The sequence below is a fragment of the Salmo salar genome, chromosome ssa01 (assembly GCF_905237065.1).
Source record: "Salmo salar chromosome ssa01, Ssal_v3.1, whole genome shotgun sequence".
In the NCBI taxonomy this organism is placed as follows: domain Eukaryota; kingdom Metazoa; phylum Chordata; class Actinopteri; order Salmoniformes; family Salmonidae; genus Salmo; species Salmo salar.
The window spans coordinates 49,304,660-49,323,592 of NC_059442.1; the positions used below are offsets into that span (position 1 = coordinate 49,304,660).

Genomic DNA, 18,933 nt, shown 5'->3' on the forward strand with positions numbered 1-18,933 from the left:
TTGCAAGCCTCCCCCTTTTTCCTCCAAACATAACGATGGTCATTATGACCAAACAGTTCTATTTTTGTTTCATCAGACCATGACCAGGACATTTCGCCAAAAAGTACAATCTTTGTCCCCAAATGCAGTTGCAAACCGTAGTCTGGCTTTTTTATGGCGGTTTTGGAGCAGTGGCTTCTTCCTTCTCCTTGCGGCCTTTCAGGTTATGTCAATATAGGACTCGTTATACTGCGGATATAGATACGTTTGTACCTGTTTCCTCCAGCCTCTTCACAAGGTCCATTGCTGTTGTTATGGGATTGATTTGCACTTTTCACACCAATGTATGATCAACTCTAGGAGACAGAAAGCATCTCCTTCCTTAGTGGTATGATGGCTGCGTGGTCCCATGGTGTTTTTACTTGCGTACTATTGTTTGTACAGATGAATGTGGTACCTTCAGGCATTTGGAAATTGCTCCCAAGGATGAACCAGACTTGTGGAAGTCTACAATTGTTTTTCTGAGGTCTTGGCTGATATCAATTAGCATTTCAGAAGCTTCTAAAGCCATGACATAATTTATGGAATTTTCCAAGCTGTTTAAAGGCACAGTCAATTTAGTGTAAGTTCTGAACAACTGGAATTGTGATACATTGAATTTTAAGTGAAATAATCTGTCTGTTAACAATTGTTGGAAAAATTACTTGTGTCATGCACTAAGTTTGTTAACCTGTTAGGGCTAGGGGGCAGTATTGACACGGCCGGATAAAAAACGTACCCGATTTAATCTGGTTACTACTCCTGCCCAGTAACTAGAATATGCATATAATTATTGGCTTTGGATAGAAAACACCCTAACGTTTCTAAAACTGTTTGAATGGTGTCTGTGAGTATAACAGAACTCATATGGCAGGCAAAAACCTGAGAAGATTCCTTACAGGAAGTGGCCTGTCTGACAAGTTCTTGTTCTTCTTGACTCTCTTTATTGAAAACTGAGGATCTTTGCTGTAACGTGACACTTCCTACGGCTCCCATAGGCTCTCAGAACCCGGGAAAAAGATGAATGATGTAATTCCAGCCCCTGGCTGAAAAACATTAGCGCCTTTGGTAAGTGGTCTATGAGAGGACAATCAGACTGAGGTGTGTGCACGAGGCGACCCCATGTTTTTATTTTCTCTCTCTTTGAACGTAAACACGCTTTCCCGGTCAGAATATTATCGCTTTTTATGAGAAAAATTGCATAAAAATTGATTTTAAACAGCGGTTGACATGCTTCGAAGTAGGGTAATGGAATATTTAGAATTTTTTTGTCACGAAACGCGTCGTGCGCGTCACCCTTCTTTACACTTCGGAGAGTGTCTTGAACGCACAAACAAAACAGAGGATATTTGAACATAACTATGGATTATTTTGAACCAAACCAACATTTGTTATTGAAGTAGAAGTCCTGGGAGTGCATTCTGACGAAGAACAGCAAAGGTAATAAAATGTTTCTTATAGTATCTCTGATTTTGGTGAGGGCTAAACTTGGTGGGTGTCTAAATAGCTAGCCCTGTGATGCCGGGCTATCTACTTAGAATATTGCACATAGCGAGTGCATAGAGGAGTTCTGTATCTATAATTCTTAAAATAATTGTTGTGTTTTTTGTGAACGTTTATCGTGAGTAATTTAGTAAATTTACCAGGAGGTATGCTAGTTCTGAACGTCACATGCTAATGTAAAAAGCTGTTTTTTGATATAAATATGAACTTGATTGAACAAAACATGCATGTATTGTATAACATAATGTCCTAAGATTGTCATCTGATGAAGATCATCAAAGGTTAGTGCTGCATTTAGCTGTGGTTTGGGTTTATGTGACATTATATGCTAGCTTGAAAAATGGGTGTCTGATTATTTCTGGCTGGGTACTCTGCTGACATAATCTAATGTTTTGATTTCGTTGTAAAGCCTTTTTGAAATCGTGGTTAGATTAACGAGAGTCTTGTCTTTAAAATGGTGTAAAATAGTCATATGTTTGAGAAATTGAAGTAATAGCATTTCTAAGGTATTTGAATAACGCGCCATGGGATTCCACTGGCTGTTGAGTAGGTGGGACGAAATCGTCCCACTGGCCCTAGAGAAGTTAAAGAGGTGGGGTTTTAGATGTCTCCGGAAGGTGGTGATTGACTCCGCTGTCCTGGCGTCGTGAGGGAGCTTGTTCCACCATTGGGGTTCCAGAGCAGTGAACAGTTTTGACTGGGCTGAGCGGGAACTGTGCTTCCGCAGAGATAGGGAGGCGAGCAGGCCAGAGGTGGATGAACGCAGTGCCCTTCTTTGGGTGTAGGGACTGATCAGAGCCTGAAGGTACGGAGGTGCCGTTCCCCACACAGCTCCATAGGCAAGCACAATGGTCTTGTAGCAGATGCGAGCTTCAGCTGGAAGCCAGTGGAGTGTGCAGAGGAGCGGGGTGACGTGAGAGAACTTGGGAAGGTTGAACACCAGACGGGCTGCAGCGTTCTGGATGAGTTGTAGGGGTTTAATGGCACAGGCAGGGAGCCCCGCCAACAGCGAGTTGCAGTAATCCAGACGGGAGATGACAAGTGCCTGGATTAGGACTTGCGCCGCTTCCTGTGTAAGGCAGGGTCGTACTCTGCGAATGTTGTAGAGCATGAACCTACAGGATCGGGTCACCGCCTTGATGTTAGCGGAGAATGACAGGGTGTTGTCCAGGGTCACGCCAAGGCTATTAGCACTCTGGGAGAAGGACACAATGGAGTTGTCAACCGTGATGGCGAGATCATGGAATGGGCAGTCCTTCCCCAGGAGGAAGAGCAGCTCCGTCTTGCCGAGGTTTAGCTTGAGGTGGTGATCCGTCATCCACACTGATATGTCTGCCAGACATGCAGAGATGCGATTCGCCACCTGGTTATCAGAAGGGGGAAAGGAGAAGATGAATTGTATGTCGACTGCGTAGCAATGATAGGAGAGACCATGTGAGGATATGACAGAGCCAAGTGACTTGGTGTATAGCGAGAATAGGAGAGGGCCTAGAACTGAGCCCTGGGGGATACCAGTGGTGAGAGCACGTGGTGCGGAGACGGATTCTCGCCACGCCACCTGGTAGGAGCGACCTGTCAGGTAGGACGCAATCCAAGAGTGAGCCGCGCCGGAGATGTCCAACTCGGAGAGGGTGGAGAGGAGGATCTGATGGTTCACAGTATCAAAGGCAGCAGATAGGTCTAAAAGGATGAGAGCAGAGGAGAGAGAGTTAGCTTTAGCAGTGCGGAGAGCCTCCGTGACACAGAGAAGAGCAGTCTCAGTTGAATGACCAGTCTTGAAACCTGACTGATTTGCATCAAGAAGGTCATTCTGAGAGAGATAGCAAGAGAGCTGGCCAAGGACGGCACACTAAAGAGTTTTGGAGAGAAAAGAAAGAAGGGATACTGCTCTGTAGTTGTTGACATCGGCGGGATCGAGTGTAGGTTTTTTGAGAAGGGGTGCAACTCTCGCTCTCTTGAAGACGGAAGGGACGTAGCCAGCGGTCAAGGATGAGTTGATGAGTGTGGTGAGGTAAGGGAGAAGGTCTCCGGAAATGGTCTGGAGAAGAGAGGAGGGGATAGGGTCAAGCGGGCAGGTTGTTGGGCGGCCGGCCGTCACAAGTCGCAAGATTTCATCTGGAGAGAGAGGGGAGAAAGAGGTCAAAGCATAGGATAGGGCAATGTGAGCAGGACCAGCGGTGTCGTTTGACTTAACAAACGAGGATCGGATATCGTCAACCTTCTTTATAAAATGGTTGACGAAGTCATCCGCAGAGAGGGAGGAGGGGGGGGAGGAGGATTCAGGAGGGAGGAGAAGGTGGCCAAGAACTTCCTAGGGTTAGATGCAGATGCTTGGAATTTAGAGTGGTAGAAAGTGGCTTTAGCAGCGGAAACAGAGGAAGAAAATGTGGAGAGAAGGGAGTGAAAAGATGCCAGGTCCGCAGGGAGGCTAGTTTTCATCCATTTCCGCTCGGCTGCCCGGAGCCCTGTTCTGTGAGCTCGCAATGAGTCGTCAAGCCACGGAGCAGGAGGGGAGGACCGAGCCGGCCGGGAGGATAGGGGACATAGAGAGTCAAAGGATGCAGAAAGGGAGGAGAGGAGGGTTGAGGAGGCAGAATCAGGAGATTGGTTGGAGAAGGATGGAGCAGAGGGAAGAGATGATAGGATGGAAGAGGAGAGAGTAGCAGGAGAGAGAGAGCGAAGGTTGCGACGGCACAATACCATCTGAGTAGGGGCAGAGTGAGTAGTGTTGGAGGAGAGCGAGAGGGAAAAGGATACAAGGTAGTGGTCGGAGACTTGGAGGGGAGTTGCAGTGAGATTAGTAGAAGAACAGCATCTAGTAAAGATGAGGTCAAGCGTATTGCCTGCCTTGTGAGTAGGGGGGGACGGTGAGAGGGTGAGGTCAAAAGAGGAGAGGAGTGGAAAGGAGGAGGCAGAGAGAAATTAGTCAAAGGTAGACGTAGGGAGGTTAAAGTCACCCAGAATTGTGAGGGGTGAGCCATCCTCAGGAAAGGAACTTATCGAGGCGTCAAGCTCATTGATGAACTCTCCAAGGGAACCTGGAGGGCGATAAATGATAAGGATGTTAAGCTTGAATGGGCTAGTGACTGTGACAGCACGGAATTCAAAGGAGGAGATTGACAGATGGGTCAGGGGAGAAAGAAAGAATGTCCACTTGGGAGAGATGAGGATTCCAGTGCCACCACCCCGCTGACCAGATGCTCTCGGGGTATGCGAGAACACGTGGTCAGACGAGGAGAGAGCAGTAGGAGTAGCAGTGTTTTCTGTGGTAATCCATGTTTCCGTCAGCGCCAAGAAGTTGAGGGACTGGAGGGTATCATAGGCTGAGATGAACTCTGCCTTGTTGGCCGCGGACCGGCAGTTCCAGAGGCTGCCGGAGACCTGGAACTCCACGTGGGTCGTGCGCGCTGGGACCACCAGGTTAGAGTGGCAGCGGCCATGCGGTGTGAAGCGTTTGTGTAGCCTGTGCAGAGAGGAGAGAACAGGGATAGACAGACACATATGCTACGCTAATGCAAAGGATATTGGAATGAAAATTAACTAAACAACTGGGGAAGCGAGAGAGCAGGGCCTCCCTCACTAACCATTCACTGAAACACTCAAATATAACTTTTCCAACTTCCACTTTAGAAATTATAATTGATGTAAACTACAGTGGTTCAATGTTTCCAGGAATAGGCTCAAACTTAGTTTATTCAGCTAGATAACTTGGTACAGTATTCTTCCGTGAAACCCACCCAGTGCACCATATCCTATGACGCCGTAGCTAACTAGCATCCAATAACACACGGTTAGCACCAATACTTGGTTACAACAAACTACCAATGGATCATTCGTGTCTAGTTCCTTTCATAACGCAGAAGTAATTAAACGTTGGCTGGCTAACACAAAGTCAGTCCTGCTAGCTACACACGTGGACACACAACTCGAAAGTTCAGAAAGTGAAGCTTACGTTGCAAAAATCTTATTGACTAAAAATGATACAGTACTGCTAGCTGGTAGAGTTGGCTAGCTAGCAGTGGCTGCGTTTACCTTTATCTTTGATACAGAGACAACTATGTAGCTAGCTAACATTACAATAATCAAATAGTTCTGTTGTAATGTATTTAGTTTCTACAGTACTGCTAGTTGGTAAAGTTGGCTAGCTAGCAGTGGCTTTAAGTTGGCTACAGCTAGCAGTGGCTGTAGTACGCTTTAAATGCCAGGATGTCATACTCATTTCGGCTTTTCATCTTGTAGAATTCGCTGCTCACTATTGAGGAACATTATCGTCTTTCGAGACACAGTTGTACTGACAAAAGCTGATAATCAGGTGAGGGGACGCGATGTACCAAAATGAACAAATGGCGGGAATCAACGTAATTGCACATTAGATAAGTACACTCTTAGAAAAAAAGGTGCTATCTAGAACCTTAAAGGGTTCTTCGGCTGTCCCCATAGGGGAACCCTTTGAAGAACCCTTTTTGGTTCCAGGTAGAACCCTTTTGGTTTAAGGTAGAACCCTTTCAACAGAGGGTTCTACCTGGAACCCAAAAGAGTTCTACCTGGAACCAAAAACAAAAAGTGTTCTATCTGGAATCAAAAAGGGTTCTACCTGGATTTAAAAAAAGGGTTCTCCTATGGGGACAGCCAAAGAACCCTTTTGGTACCCTTTTTTCCAAGAGTGTAGTCGTCGTGTCCGAAACATGTCTTGCCCATATACTATTTAAAACATTTAGAACGTACGGTTTAGTAAAAACATATGCAGTAACCAACAAATATCAACATACTACTCATCCATACTGAGAATGCGTCATGTAATGCACAATCGAGCTTGTTCCACGGCATTCGTAAATGTTTGTAGAGCATGTCCCCTAATCTGATTATCAGCTGTTGTCAAATACACGTGGGTGTAAAAAGATGATTATTTTCCTCAATCGTGTGCAGCGAATTCTACTAGATGACAAGCCAAAACTAGTATGACATCCTTTCATTTAAAGCATACTACATTTCCGAAATGTCACATACTATAAAACGTTCTATTTTTGCATACCCAAAAATCATACTATTTAGAACGCAAGTATGCGTATTCGGACATGGTCATTCTTTCCTTCCTAAAAGGGTAGATTCATTAATCAATAGTATGTACAGTGCCTTCAGAAAGTATTCACACCCCTAGACTTTTTCCACATTTTGTTGTGTTATTGTCTGAATTTAAAATTGATTAAATTTAGTTTTTGTCACTGGCCTACACAGAATAACCCATAATGTCAAAGTGGAATTATGTTTTTTTACATTTTTACAAATGAATTAAAAATGAAAAGTCTAGAGTCAATAAGTAATAAACACCTTTTTTAAGGCAATTGTACATAAGTTCAGGAGTAAATATTAAGTCACACACACTCACTCTCTGTGCATTAATAATGTCTAACATGATTTTTGAATGACTACCTCATCTCTGTACCCAACACATACAATTATCTGTAAGGTCCCTCAGTTGAGAAGTGAAAAAGACCAGGGAGGTTTTCCAATGCATCGCTAAGAAGGGCACCTATTGGTAGATGGGTAAAACTATAAAAGCAGACATTGAATATCCCTTTGAGCATTGTGAAGTTATTAATTACACTTTGAATGGTGTATCAATACACGCAGTCATTACAAAAATGCAGGCGTCCTTCATAACTCAGTTTCTGAGAGGAAGGAAACCGCTCAGGGATTTCACCATGAGGCCAATGGTGACTATAAAACAGGTACAGAGTTTGATGGCCGTGATAGAAGAAAATTGAGGATTGATCAACAACATTGTAGATACTCCACAATACTAACCTAATTGAAAGAGTGAAAAGAAGCAAGCCTGTAGAATTAACTTTTTGTCCAGAATACAAAGTGTTATGCTTGGAGCAAATCCAACACAACACATTACTAAGTACCACACATCATATTTTCAAGCATAGTTTTGGAGAGTTTTCAGGATAAAAAAGAAACGGAATAGAGCTAAGCACAGGCAAAATTCTAGAGGAAAACCTGGTTCAGTCTGTTTTCCACCAGACACTGGGAGATGAATTCATCTTTCAGAAAGGACAATAACCTAAAACACAAGGCCAAATTTACACTGGAGTTGCTTACCAAGAAGACAGTGAATATTTGACTTACATCTACTTGAAAATTTAGCAAGGATCAACAAGCAATTTGACAGAGCTTAAACAATTTTGAAAAAGATAATGGCAAATGTTGCACAATCAAGTTGTGGAAAGCTCTTAGAGACTTACCCAGATAGCCTCACACCTGTAATCATTGTGAAAGGTGCTTCTACAAAGTATTGACTCAGGGCAGTAAATACTTGTGTAAACTAGATATTTCTGTATTTCATTTTTATACATTTGCAAAAATGTATTAAAACATATTTTCACTTTGTCATTATGGGGTATTGTGTGTAGATGGGTGAGAAAAAAAATATTTAATCCATTTTGAATTCAGGCTGTAACATAACAAAATGTGGAATAAGATAAGGGGTATGAATACTTTCTGAATTCACTGTACATACAGTTCATGATACAGTACAACTGTCCTGGTTGTGGTACCATAGCACTTCATGCTAATCATTAATGGTGATGAGGATGTTTAACCTTCTCACATTTTCTAAAGAAAAAGATACGGAATGAGAACCTACACGCTACCCCTCCTCCTCCTCCACTGTCCCCATGTCTCAGAGGCAGAAATGGGACTCTGTCTTTATCACACAGATAATTACCACAGTTCATTAGGGAGGTTTAAGTAATCACACTCTACACTGTTACTGTTGTCTCTCTAGGTCTCTTTCTCTCCCTCTCTCTCTCTTCTATTGAATCAACAACATCACCCTCTCTCTTTCCTACTCTTTCTTTATTGTTAGTGTGCGTTTGTGTGTGTATCTTTCCCATTGCTGTATAAACGACCCAAACGAGTTAAATGAGCGCCAACTGCCCCCAGAGGCCTGGAAGCTACAACTGCTATGAAAATGCCTTTCCTTTAATTTCCCCTGATCCACAACCTCACAAACAAACACACACACACACACACACACACACACACACACACACACACACACACACACACACACACACACACACACACACACACACACACACACACACACACACATATCCCTATTTGTTTCACAGTCTGACCTCTGAACTATGACATCAGAGGTCAGTACGTTAGGGGGTGCTTGGAATGGGGACATTGCGAACAAGTACAGTAGGCAGGTTCACTAGGCAACTTTGTGGGCAACCCGACCAAATTCACATAGAAATGTGAGTTGTAGATCTGACATTCTCATCGGAGGCAAGTCTGATAAGCGGTAGGTCTGGCTATGGGTGCTATTTCTATTCTTTGCAGTCGTTAAGTTTCACTTTTGCATCTTTTTACTGTTGGTTTTGTACATCAGCTTCAAACAGCTGAAAATACTATATTTTTGGTTATTGAAATTTCAGATCGGTTTAGATTGTACAGTGATTTATGTACAGTGAGCCATTGTACCTTTAAGTGTTTATCATCATAAGGAACACATCTGCCTCAAGGACCTGCCATATTGGATTTTCCTTCATTTTGGAAGATTTTTTAAAATCTTTAAAAACCTTATTTTCACCCTGAGTTTGTGAAAAGCTAAGACTTTCAAGAAAAGATGATCAAGAAAATGTAAATATTTATTCTTTTTTTTAAAGTACAGTTAAACATGGATTTTTGCAGGGACTGGGTGTATTGATACACCATCTAATGTGTAATTAATAACTTCAACATTCTCAAAGGGATATTTAGTGTTTGCTTTTTTGGGGTTTTGACCCATCTACCAATAGGTGCCCTTCTTTGCGAGGCATTGGAAAACCTCTCTGGTCTTTGTGGTTGAATCTGTGTTTGAAAATCACTGCTCGACTGAGGGACCTCCAATTAGGAGGAGGTCAGAGACCTGGCAGTGTGGTGCCAGGATAACAACCTCTCCCTCAACGTGATCAAGACAAAGGAGATGATTGTGGACTACAGGAAAAGATGGACCGAGCATGCCCCCATTCTCATCGACGGAGATGTAGTGGAGCAGGTTGAGAGCTTCAAGTTCCTTGGTGTCCACATCACCAACAAACTATCATGGTCCAAACACACCAAGACAGTTGTGAAGAAGGCACGACAAAGCCTATTCCTCCTCAGGAGACTGAAAATATTTGGCATGGGTCCTCAGATCCACAAAAAGTTATACAGCTGCACCATCGAGAGCGTCCTAACTGGTTGCATCACCGCCTGGTATGGCAACTGCTCGGCCTCTGACCGCAAGGCTCTACAGAGGGTAATGCGTACGGCCCAGTACATCACTGGGGCCAAGCTTCCTGCCATCCAGGACCTCAATATCAGGCGGTGTCAGAGGAAGGCTCTAAAAATTCCCAAAGACTACAGCCACCCTAGTCATAGACTGTTCTCTCTGCCACCACACAGCAAGCGGTATCGGAGCGCCAAGTCTAGGACCAAAAGGCTTTTTAACAGCTTCTACCCACAAGCCATAAGATTGCTGAACAGCTAATCAAATGGCTACCCGGACTATTTGCATTGCCCCACACCCCATTTTTACGCTGCTGCTACTCTCTGTTTATTATCCATGCATAGTCACTTTACCTCTACCTACATGTACATATTATCTCAACTTACCTGTGCCCCCGCACATTGACTCTGTACCGGTACCCCCTGTATATAGACTCGCTACTGTTATTTTATTGTTGCTTCTTAATTATTTGTTATTTTTCTTCTTTATTTATATATATATTTTATTTATCATTTTTTACTTCAGTTTATTTTAGTAAATACTTTCTTAACACTTATTTTTCTTAAAAATGCATTATTGGTTAAGGTCTTCACCCGTTGTATTCGGCGCATGTGACATATACAATTTGATTTGATTTGAAATATCATGAAGGCCTATTGTTATCCAAATGCTGACGAAGGCTATCGCCGAAACACGTACGTTTGCTTTGACCTCTACTGACATTACATTTTTTTATTTAAATAATATTTCAGTGAGCGCAGGTTTTTAATTTTCTCTGGAATAATCTGAATAGCTAGATCTAATTCCATGGTTGTACTGGTGTATAAAAGTGAGCCAAGTGAAAAGTAGCCTATTTTAACCACAGGGGGGCAGAGAGGAGCATAGTAGGTAGCAACAGGGAATACAAACAGAAGTGTGTGTGTGTGTGTGTGTGTGTGTGTGTGTGTGTGTGTGTGTGTGTGTGTGTGTGTGTGTGTGTGTGTGTGTGTGTGTGTGTGTGTGGTAGCAGATGGGTAGAAGCATCAATCTTATGTTTTATGTTAAGGGCCAGATGCCTACTCCTGGATTACAAGTAGCTTTATACTACATCAAATCAAATTTATTTTTATATAGCCCTTCGTACATCAGCTGATATTCTCAAAGTGCTGTACAGAAACCCAGCCTAAAACCCCAAACAGCAAGCAAAGCATGTGAAAGAAGCACGGTGGCTAGGAAAAACTCCCTAGGAAAAACTCCCTAGAAAGGCCAAAAACCTAGGAAGAAACCTAGAGAGGAACCAGGCTATGAGGGGTGGCCAGTCCTCTTCTGGCTGTGCAGGGTGGATATTATAACAGAACATGGTCAAAATGTTAAAATGTTCATAAATGACCAGCATGGTCAAATAATAATAATCATAGTAGTTGTCGACTGTTTGTTATCCTCCATCCCATGTTAATCAGAATCAATTGATTCCTCTGGGAGGGGAGACAGTACAGAGAGCTCCACATTTCACTTTAAAACCCTGTCAATGTGATTTACTGTATTTTAAGGTGTCTTAAAGCATCATGTGACCATTGCCAAGAATTTCCACATCTGGTTTCTCTATTCTATTCTATTCTGTTAACATTGTCTTACGTCAGATAGTGCGACAAACTGTCTGCAACTGTCAGTTGAGGGACGAGTGTCGAGTAGGCTTGACGCCACCTGTTGGAAGACATTGTTCTGTTGCTCTACAGTAAATTCATCTTTACAAAAGGAGTTAATGTAGGAAGAGCTTTCAATGTCATCCTGCACAACATTGGAAAAAGTGAAGTTTGCATGACTGTTACACCAGCCACATTTGACAAAGTGCTAACACTTTACATTAAGGTAGCTTTTATAACGTATTGGTCAAAATAGTGTGATAGCTGTTCAGTACATGCCAAATAATAAGCCAAATTTGACCTGCAGTTATTAATACTTTATAAAATGCACTTACACATGGTTATAACCTTTATCTGTCATCATGCAACCATAAAAAGGCTGGAAATGTCATTATTTTCAGTGTTCTATTCCTGAATTCCACAACTCAGCTCTGAGTTGGCTGCCAATTGTGGAGTCATCAGCTACAGTATAAAGGGAGGAAGGGAAGGAGGGAAAGGTGTAAACTACATGTGATTTCAGATTAATCTGCATGAAAAGTAAACAACACTATATAACAGAAATTGGAAAATATAAACAATTTTGAAAGAGTGATTCCTGAAGGCCGTTAGACATAGTATATAAAGGGTTGTGTGTTGTGTAACACCAGTGGGCTAGGCATGGCCTAGAGCCAGCAGTAATACTAGCTCAGCACTTTAGCCTGGCCATTAAACCAGCAGGCCTGGAGTCTACTGGACCAGTCTGACCACAGCCTGAGACGAACCTTGCCACTCGGTTGGAGAGACAGACACAGGGACAGGTCACACACACATGCGCGCGCACACACACACACACACACACACACACACACACACACACACACACACACACACACACACACACACACACACACACACACACACACACACACACACACACACACACACACACACACACACACACACACTAGGCCTGCCTAACGCTTCTTAGGCAGCTTCAGCTGGAAATCTGCGGCTGTTCCAAAACACCACTCAGGAAACGACATTTCCCTACATTTAACAGGGGAAGGAGAGAGAGAGAGAGAGTGAGAATGAGAAAGAAAGAACTGAGGGGAGTTTCTAAGTGAGAACAGAGCATATACTGTTTCATATTACACACACAGTGATTTTGGGAACGGAGAAAGAAAATGAGAGAGAAGAGACAAAACGAGAGAAAAATAGAGTAGGCTAGACGGTGGCCTGGGCTCTGGAGGATGGTGTAACTACTGGAGAGTTGTTATGTGGCTGTGTCTAGATGTATAGCTACATCTTGTTGTGTTGCGTAGTTTATTGTATAGGTGCAGTGTGCGTTTATGGATTGGTTGACTGTGGAAAATGAACTTCTCCTCTGTAATGTATGTTCTCTTGACTAGAGCTCTCATAGCAGGTAAGGTGCTCTACTTACATACTACCACTTTATTCACATACTGTACTACCTCTGTACTAACATACTACTACCCTGTACTTACTTGCTGTTAATTTATCTCTGTATAAATAGGGATAAACAAATAAATACTTTGCACATTCTTGAGTTCGAATTGTCAGGATACTCTTCACTCTCAACCATGTGAACTTATACAGTACATTGTCAGACCACTGTTTTATATGTTATCCCATACAAACATTCTTACATTAACAAAACAGAACCCTATACAGACGCCTTGGATTTCTTCACATTTTATTGTCTTACAAAGGGGATTAAAATTGATTTCATTGGAATTGTGGAAGAACCTCTTAATAAAAAAAAATATTAATAGAAATGAAACACCTAAAATATGGCTCCATGCATCAAATACATTTTAGAATCACCTATGGCATTGATTGCAGCTATGAGTCTTCTTGGGTAAGTCTATACTTGCTTTCCACACCTGGATTGTGAAATATTTTCCCATTATTCTTTTCAAAATTCTTCAAGCTCTGTCAAGATGTTGGGGATCAAGTCTTGCCATAGACTTTCAAGCAGATTTAAGTCAATACTGTAACTTGCCCACTCAGGAACATTCACTGTCTTCTTGGTAAGCAACTCCAGTTTAGATTTCGCCTTGTGTTGGAGGTTATTGTCCTGCTTAAAGGTGAATTATTCTCCCAGTTTCTGGTGTAAAGCATACTAAAGCCGACTGTGCTTAGCGCCATCCCATTTCTTTTAATCCTAAAAACTGGCCAGTATTTGCCGATGTAAAGCATACCTATACTATGACGCAGCCACCACCATGTTAGAAAATAAGGACGCAGATACTCAGTGATGTGTTGTGTTGGATTTGCCCCAAACACAAGGCTTTGCAATTCGGCCAAAAAGTGTATTCCTTTACTATGTTTTTTTTTGCAGTATTACTTTAGTGCCTTGTTGCATTCAAGATGCATGTTTTGGCATATATTGTATATTTCTATTCTTCTTTTCACCGTGTCATTTAGGTCATTATTGTGGAGTCACTAGTTTTCTCCCATCACATCCCTGGAGCAGTTTAATTCCTGTCCTGCAGCTCAGTTCAGAAGGATGACTATCTTTGATGTGTCTGGGTGGTTGAATATATGATCCACAGCATAATTATTAACTTGACCATGCATGAAGAGATAATAAATGTCTGATTTGTTATTGTTACCCATCTACCAATCACTGCCCTTTTTATGAGGCCTTCAAAAAGCTCCCTGGATCTTTGTAGTTGAATCTGTGCTTGAAATTCAATAGTTGACTGATTGACCTTACAGATGTTGGATGTATGGGCGACAGAGGAACGTCCAGTCATTCAAAAATCCTGTCAACCCCTATTATTTCACACAGAGTGACTCCATTTAACTTATTATGTGATTTGTTAAGCCACATGTTACTCCTGAACTAATTTAGGCTTGCCTAAACAAAGGGTCTGAATACTTATGCAATGACTATATTTTAGTTATGAACTTCCACTTTGACATTAGAGTATTTTGTGTAGATTTTTGACAAATAAAAATCATAATTCAATTAATTTTAATCCCACTTTGTTATACTTTTGCAAGGCACTGTATCTACCATCTGTCAGCAACAGGACATTAGCAGTCACTAACTCCTCATATATCAATTTTGAAGTTCAGAGTGCAAGCGTCTCAAAATCAACACATATCGAAAGTATGTAAGCGAGGTATATATATATATAGTATATTCCATTAAGCAGATGCTTTTATCCAAAGTGACTTACAGTCATTTGTGCATACATGTTTTACGTATGGGTGGAACCCACTATCCTGGCGTTGCAAGCACCATGCTCTACCAACTGAGCTACAGAGATGTGCGTGCGTGTGTTTTTGTGTGTGTGTGTGTGTGTGTGTGTGTGTGTGTGTGTGTGTGTGTGTGTGTGTGTGTGTGTGTGTGTGTGTGTGTGTGTGTGTGTGTGTGTGTGTGTGTGTGTGTGCGCGCAGTGGTTTTGTAAACAAAGAAACATCGCAGACATAGCTGTGGTTTGGTTGAATTCAGCCCTTGTTCTGACTTCACTGTGTCACCCTATTCCGAATAGTGCACTACTTTTGACCAGAGCCCATGTATGATGACCTGTGGGCTTTTGTCTCTATGATGTGGTTATGGACAACATATGAACATGGTTATGACATAAAGATATTCCGTACATACACTGCAAAATAAATCTAGTTGTTTCAACTAATTATTCTTAAGTAACTGGTTCCACAGCCATTTTGTTGTTAATTCAACTTTTCGGTCCAAGTGTTTGTCATGTCCTGACCAGTATAAGGGGTTGTTTGTTATTGTAGTTTGGTCAGGGCGTGGCAGGGGTGTGTTTGTTTTGTGTTGTCGGGGTTTTTGGGTATTTTTCTATGTTTTGTATTTCTATGTTGTGTATTTCTTTGTGTTGGCCAGGTATGGCTCTCAATCAGGGACAGCTGTACATCGTTGTTGCTGATTGGGAGCCATACTTAGGTAGCCCTTTTTTCACCTGTCTTTTGTGGGAAGTTGTTTTTGCACTGCTGTATTTTAGCCTGCAGAACTGTTTAGCTGTCGTTCGTTTTTGTTCGTTTTCTTGTTTTGTGTCGTGTTCTCAATAAAAGTTAATATGAGCATTCACGTACCCGCTGCATTTTGGTCCAATCCTACGACGGCCGTGACAGAACTTCCCACCACAAAAGGACCAAACAGTGGAGTAAGGAGCTGGAGAGGAGCTTTCTGGAGTCGTGGACTTTGGAGGAGATCCTAGCCGGAGAGGGACCATGGAGGAAGGCTGGAGAAGACCGGGAGTGTTATGCTGGAACACGGCTGGCATGGAAGCCTGAGAGGCAGCCCCAAAATACATTTTGGGGGGGGGGCACATGGGTAGTTTGGCTGGGCCAGGGTTGAGCCCTAAGCCAACTCCCCGTGCTTACCGGAGGCAGCGTGGTACTGGTCAGGCCCCGTGCTAAGGGGTGATGCGCACGGCGTCAGGCCGAGCATCCACAGGCCGGTGTGCTCAGTGCCAGCGTCCTGCATTTGCCGGGGGGAAGCGGGCACCCAGCCAGTAGGGGTGGTGCCAGTTTCTGCGCTCGAGACCGCCTGTCCGCCTCCACGGCCCAGTGTATCCTGTTCCCGCTCCCCGCACTAGCCCTGAGGTGCGTGTCTCCAGTCTGGCGCCTCCAAAGCCAGCACCACGCACCAGGCCTCCAGTGCGTCAGCCCAGTCCAGTACGTCCTGTTCCCGCTCCTCGCACTAGCCTTGGGGTGCGTATCTCCAGTCTGGTATCTCCAGTACCAGCCCCACGCACCAGGCCTCCAGTGCGTCAGCCCAGTCCAGTTCATCCTGCTCCTGCTCCTCACACTAGCCCTGTGGTGTGTGAAAATAGTCTGGCGCCTCCTAAGCCAGCCCCACGCATCAGGCCTTCAGTGCGCAGCTCCAGTCCAGAGCTTCTGATGACAGTTCCCCGTCCAGAGCTTCTGACGACAGTTCCCCATCCAGAGCTTCCGGCAACAGTTCCCCGTCTAGAGCTTCCGGCGACAGTGCCCCGTCTAGAGCATCCAGTGACAGTTCCCCGTCCAGTGCGTCCGGCGACGTCCTGCAGTCTGGAGCCTGCAAAGACGGCCCGCAGTCCGGAGCCGACAGAGACGGCCCACAGTCCGAAGCCGACAGAGACGGCCCACAGTCCAGAGCCGACAGAGACGGCCCTCAGTCCGGAGCCGACAGAGACGCCCTACAGTCCGGAACCGGCGCAGCCAGAGTCGCCCCCCAGTCCGGAACCGGCGCAGCCAGAGTCGCCCCCCAGTCCGGAACCGGCGCAGCCAGAGTCGCCCTCCAGTCCGGAACCGGCGCAGCCAGAGTCGCCCTCCAGTCCGGAACCGGCGAAGCCAGAGTCGCCCTCCAGTCCGGAACCGGCGCAGCCAGAGTCGCCCTCCAGTCCGGAGGTCCCAGAGTCGCCCTCCAGTCCGGAGGTCCCAGAGTCGCCCTCCAGTCCGGAGCTCCCAGAGTCGCCCTCCAGTCTGGAGCTCCCAGAGTCGCCCTCCAGTCCGGAGCTTCCAGAGTTGCGCATCAGCCCGAGATCTCCAGCGATGCGCATCAGCCCGAGATCTCCAGCGATGCGCATCAGCCCTCAGGGCTAAGGCGCGTCTCCAGCGACGCGCCTTAGCCCTGAGCCTTCAGCGGGGGTGGACAGGTTAGGTTGGGGACTAAGGCCGGAGCCTGAGCCACCTCCCTGGTAGGAGGATTGGGGAGGGGGGGGGGGGGGGTGTTGCACAAAATCAAATCAAATCAAATGTATTTATATAGCCCTTCGTACATCAGCTGATATCTCAAAGTGCTGTACAGAAACCCAGCCTAAAACCCCAAACAGCAAGCAATGCATGTGAAAGAAGCACGGTGGCTAGGAAAAACTCCCTAGGAAAAACTCCCATGAAAGGCCAAAAACCTAGGAAGAAACCTAGAGAGGAACCAGGCTATGAGGGGTGGCCAGTCCTCTTCTGGCTGTGCAGAGTGGATATTATAACAGAACATGGTCAAGATGTTAAAATGTTCATAAATGACCAGCATGGTCAAATAATAATAATCATAGTAGTTGTCGAGGGTGCAACAAGCACGTCCGGTGAACAGGTCAGGGTTCCATAGCCGCAGGCAGAACAGATAAACTGGAGCAGCAGCACGGCCAGGTGGACTTGGGACAGCAAGGAGTCATCATACCAGGTAGTCCTGAGGCATGGTCCTAGGGCTCAGGTCCTCCGAGAGAAAGACAGAAAGAGAGAAAGAGAGAATTAGAGAGAGCATATTTAAATTCACACAGGACACCGGATAAGACAAGAGAAATACTCCAGATGTAACAGACTGACCCTAGCCCCCCGACACATAAACTACTGCAGTATAAATACTGGAGGCTGAGACAGGAGGGATCAGAAGACACTGTGGCCCCATCCGTTGATACCCCCGGACAGGGCCAAACATGCAGGATATAACCCCACCGACTTTGCCAAAGCACAGCCCCTACACCACTAGAGGGATGTCTCCAACCACCAACTTACCGTCCTAAGACAAGGCCGAGTATAGCCCACAACGATCTCCGCCATGGCACAACCCAAGGGGGGGCGCCAACCCAGACAGGAAGACCACGTCAGTGACTCAACCCACTCAAGTGACGCACCCCTCCCATGGACGGCATGGAAGAACACCAGTAAGCCAGTGACTCAGCCCCTGTAAAAGGGTTAGAGGCAGAGAATCCCAGTGGAAAGAGGGGAACCGGCAAGGCAGAGACAGCAAGGGCGGTTCGTTGCTCCAGCCTTTCCGTTCACCTTCACACTCCTGGGCCAGACTATACTTAATCATAGGACCTACTGAAGAGATGAGTCTTCAGTAAAGACTTAAAGGTTTAGACTGAGTCTGCGTCTCTCACATTGGTAGGCAGACCATTCCATAAAAATGGAGCTCTATAGGAGAAAGCCCTACCTCCAGCCGTTTGCTTAGAAATTCTAGGGACAATTAGGAGGCCTGCGTCTTGTGACCGTAGCGTACGTGTAGGTATGTATGGCAGGACCAAATCGGAAAGATAGGTAGGAGCAAGCACATGTAATGCTTTGTAGGTCAGCAGTAAAACCTTGAAATCAGCCCTTGCTTTAACAGGAAGTCAGTGTAGGGAGGCTAGCACTGGAGTAATATGATCAAATTTTTTGGTTCTAGTCTGGATTCTAGCAGCCGTATTTAGCACTAACTGAAGTTTGTTTAGTGCTTTATCCGGGTAGCCGGAAAGTAGAGCATTGCAGTAGTCCAGCCTAGAAGTAACAAAAGCATGGATACATTTTTCTGCGTCATTTTTGGACAGAAAGTTTCTAATTTTTGCAATGTTACGTAGATGGAAAAAAGCTGTCCTTGAAACAGTCTTGATATGTTCTTCAAAAGAGAGATCAGGGTCCAGAGTAACGCCGAGGTCCTTCACAGTTTTATTTGAGACGACTGTACAACCATCCAGATTAATTGTCAGATTCAACAGAAGATCTCTTTGTTTCTTGGGACCTAGAACAAGCATCTCTGTTTTGTCCGAGTTTAAAAGTAGAAAGTTTGCAGCCATCCACTTCTTTATG

The 18,933-nt window shown here is 44.6% G+C and overlaps 1 protein-coding gene across 1 annotated transcript in view; it reads left to right on the forward strand.

Moving 5' to 3' along the window:
• The first annotated feature begins 12,390 nt into the window (after nucleotides 1–12,390).
• The window catches only part of LOC106604231 (V-set and transmembrane domain-containing protein 4), a 29,541-nt gene continuing 22,998 nt past the window's right edge, over nucleotides 12,391–18,933 (forward strand). The window contains exon 1 of the mRNA XM_014198698.2: nucleotides 12,391–12,811. Coding sequence (XP_014054173.1) covers nucleotides 12,760–12,811 — 52 coding nt within the window. The 5' untranslated portion in view covers nucleotides 12,391–12,759. The remainder of the gene's footprint in view (nucleotides 12,812–18,933) is intronic.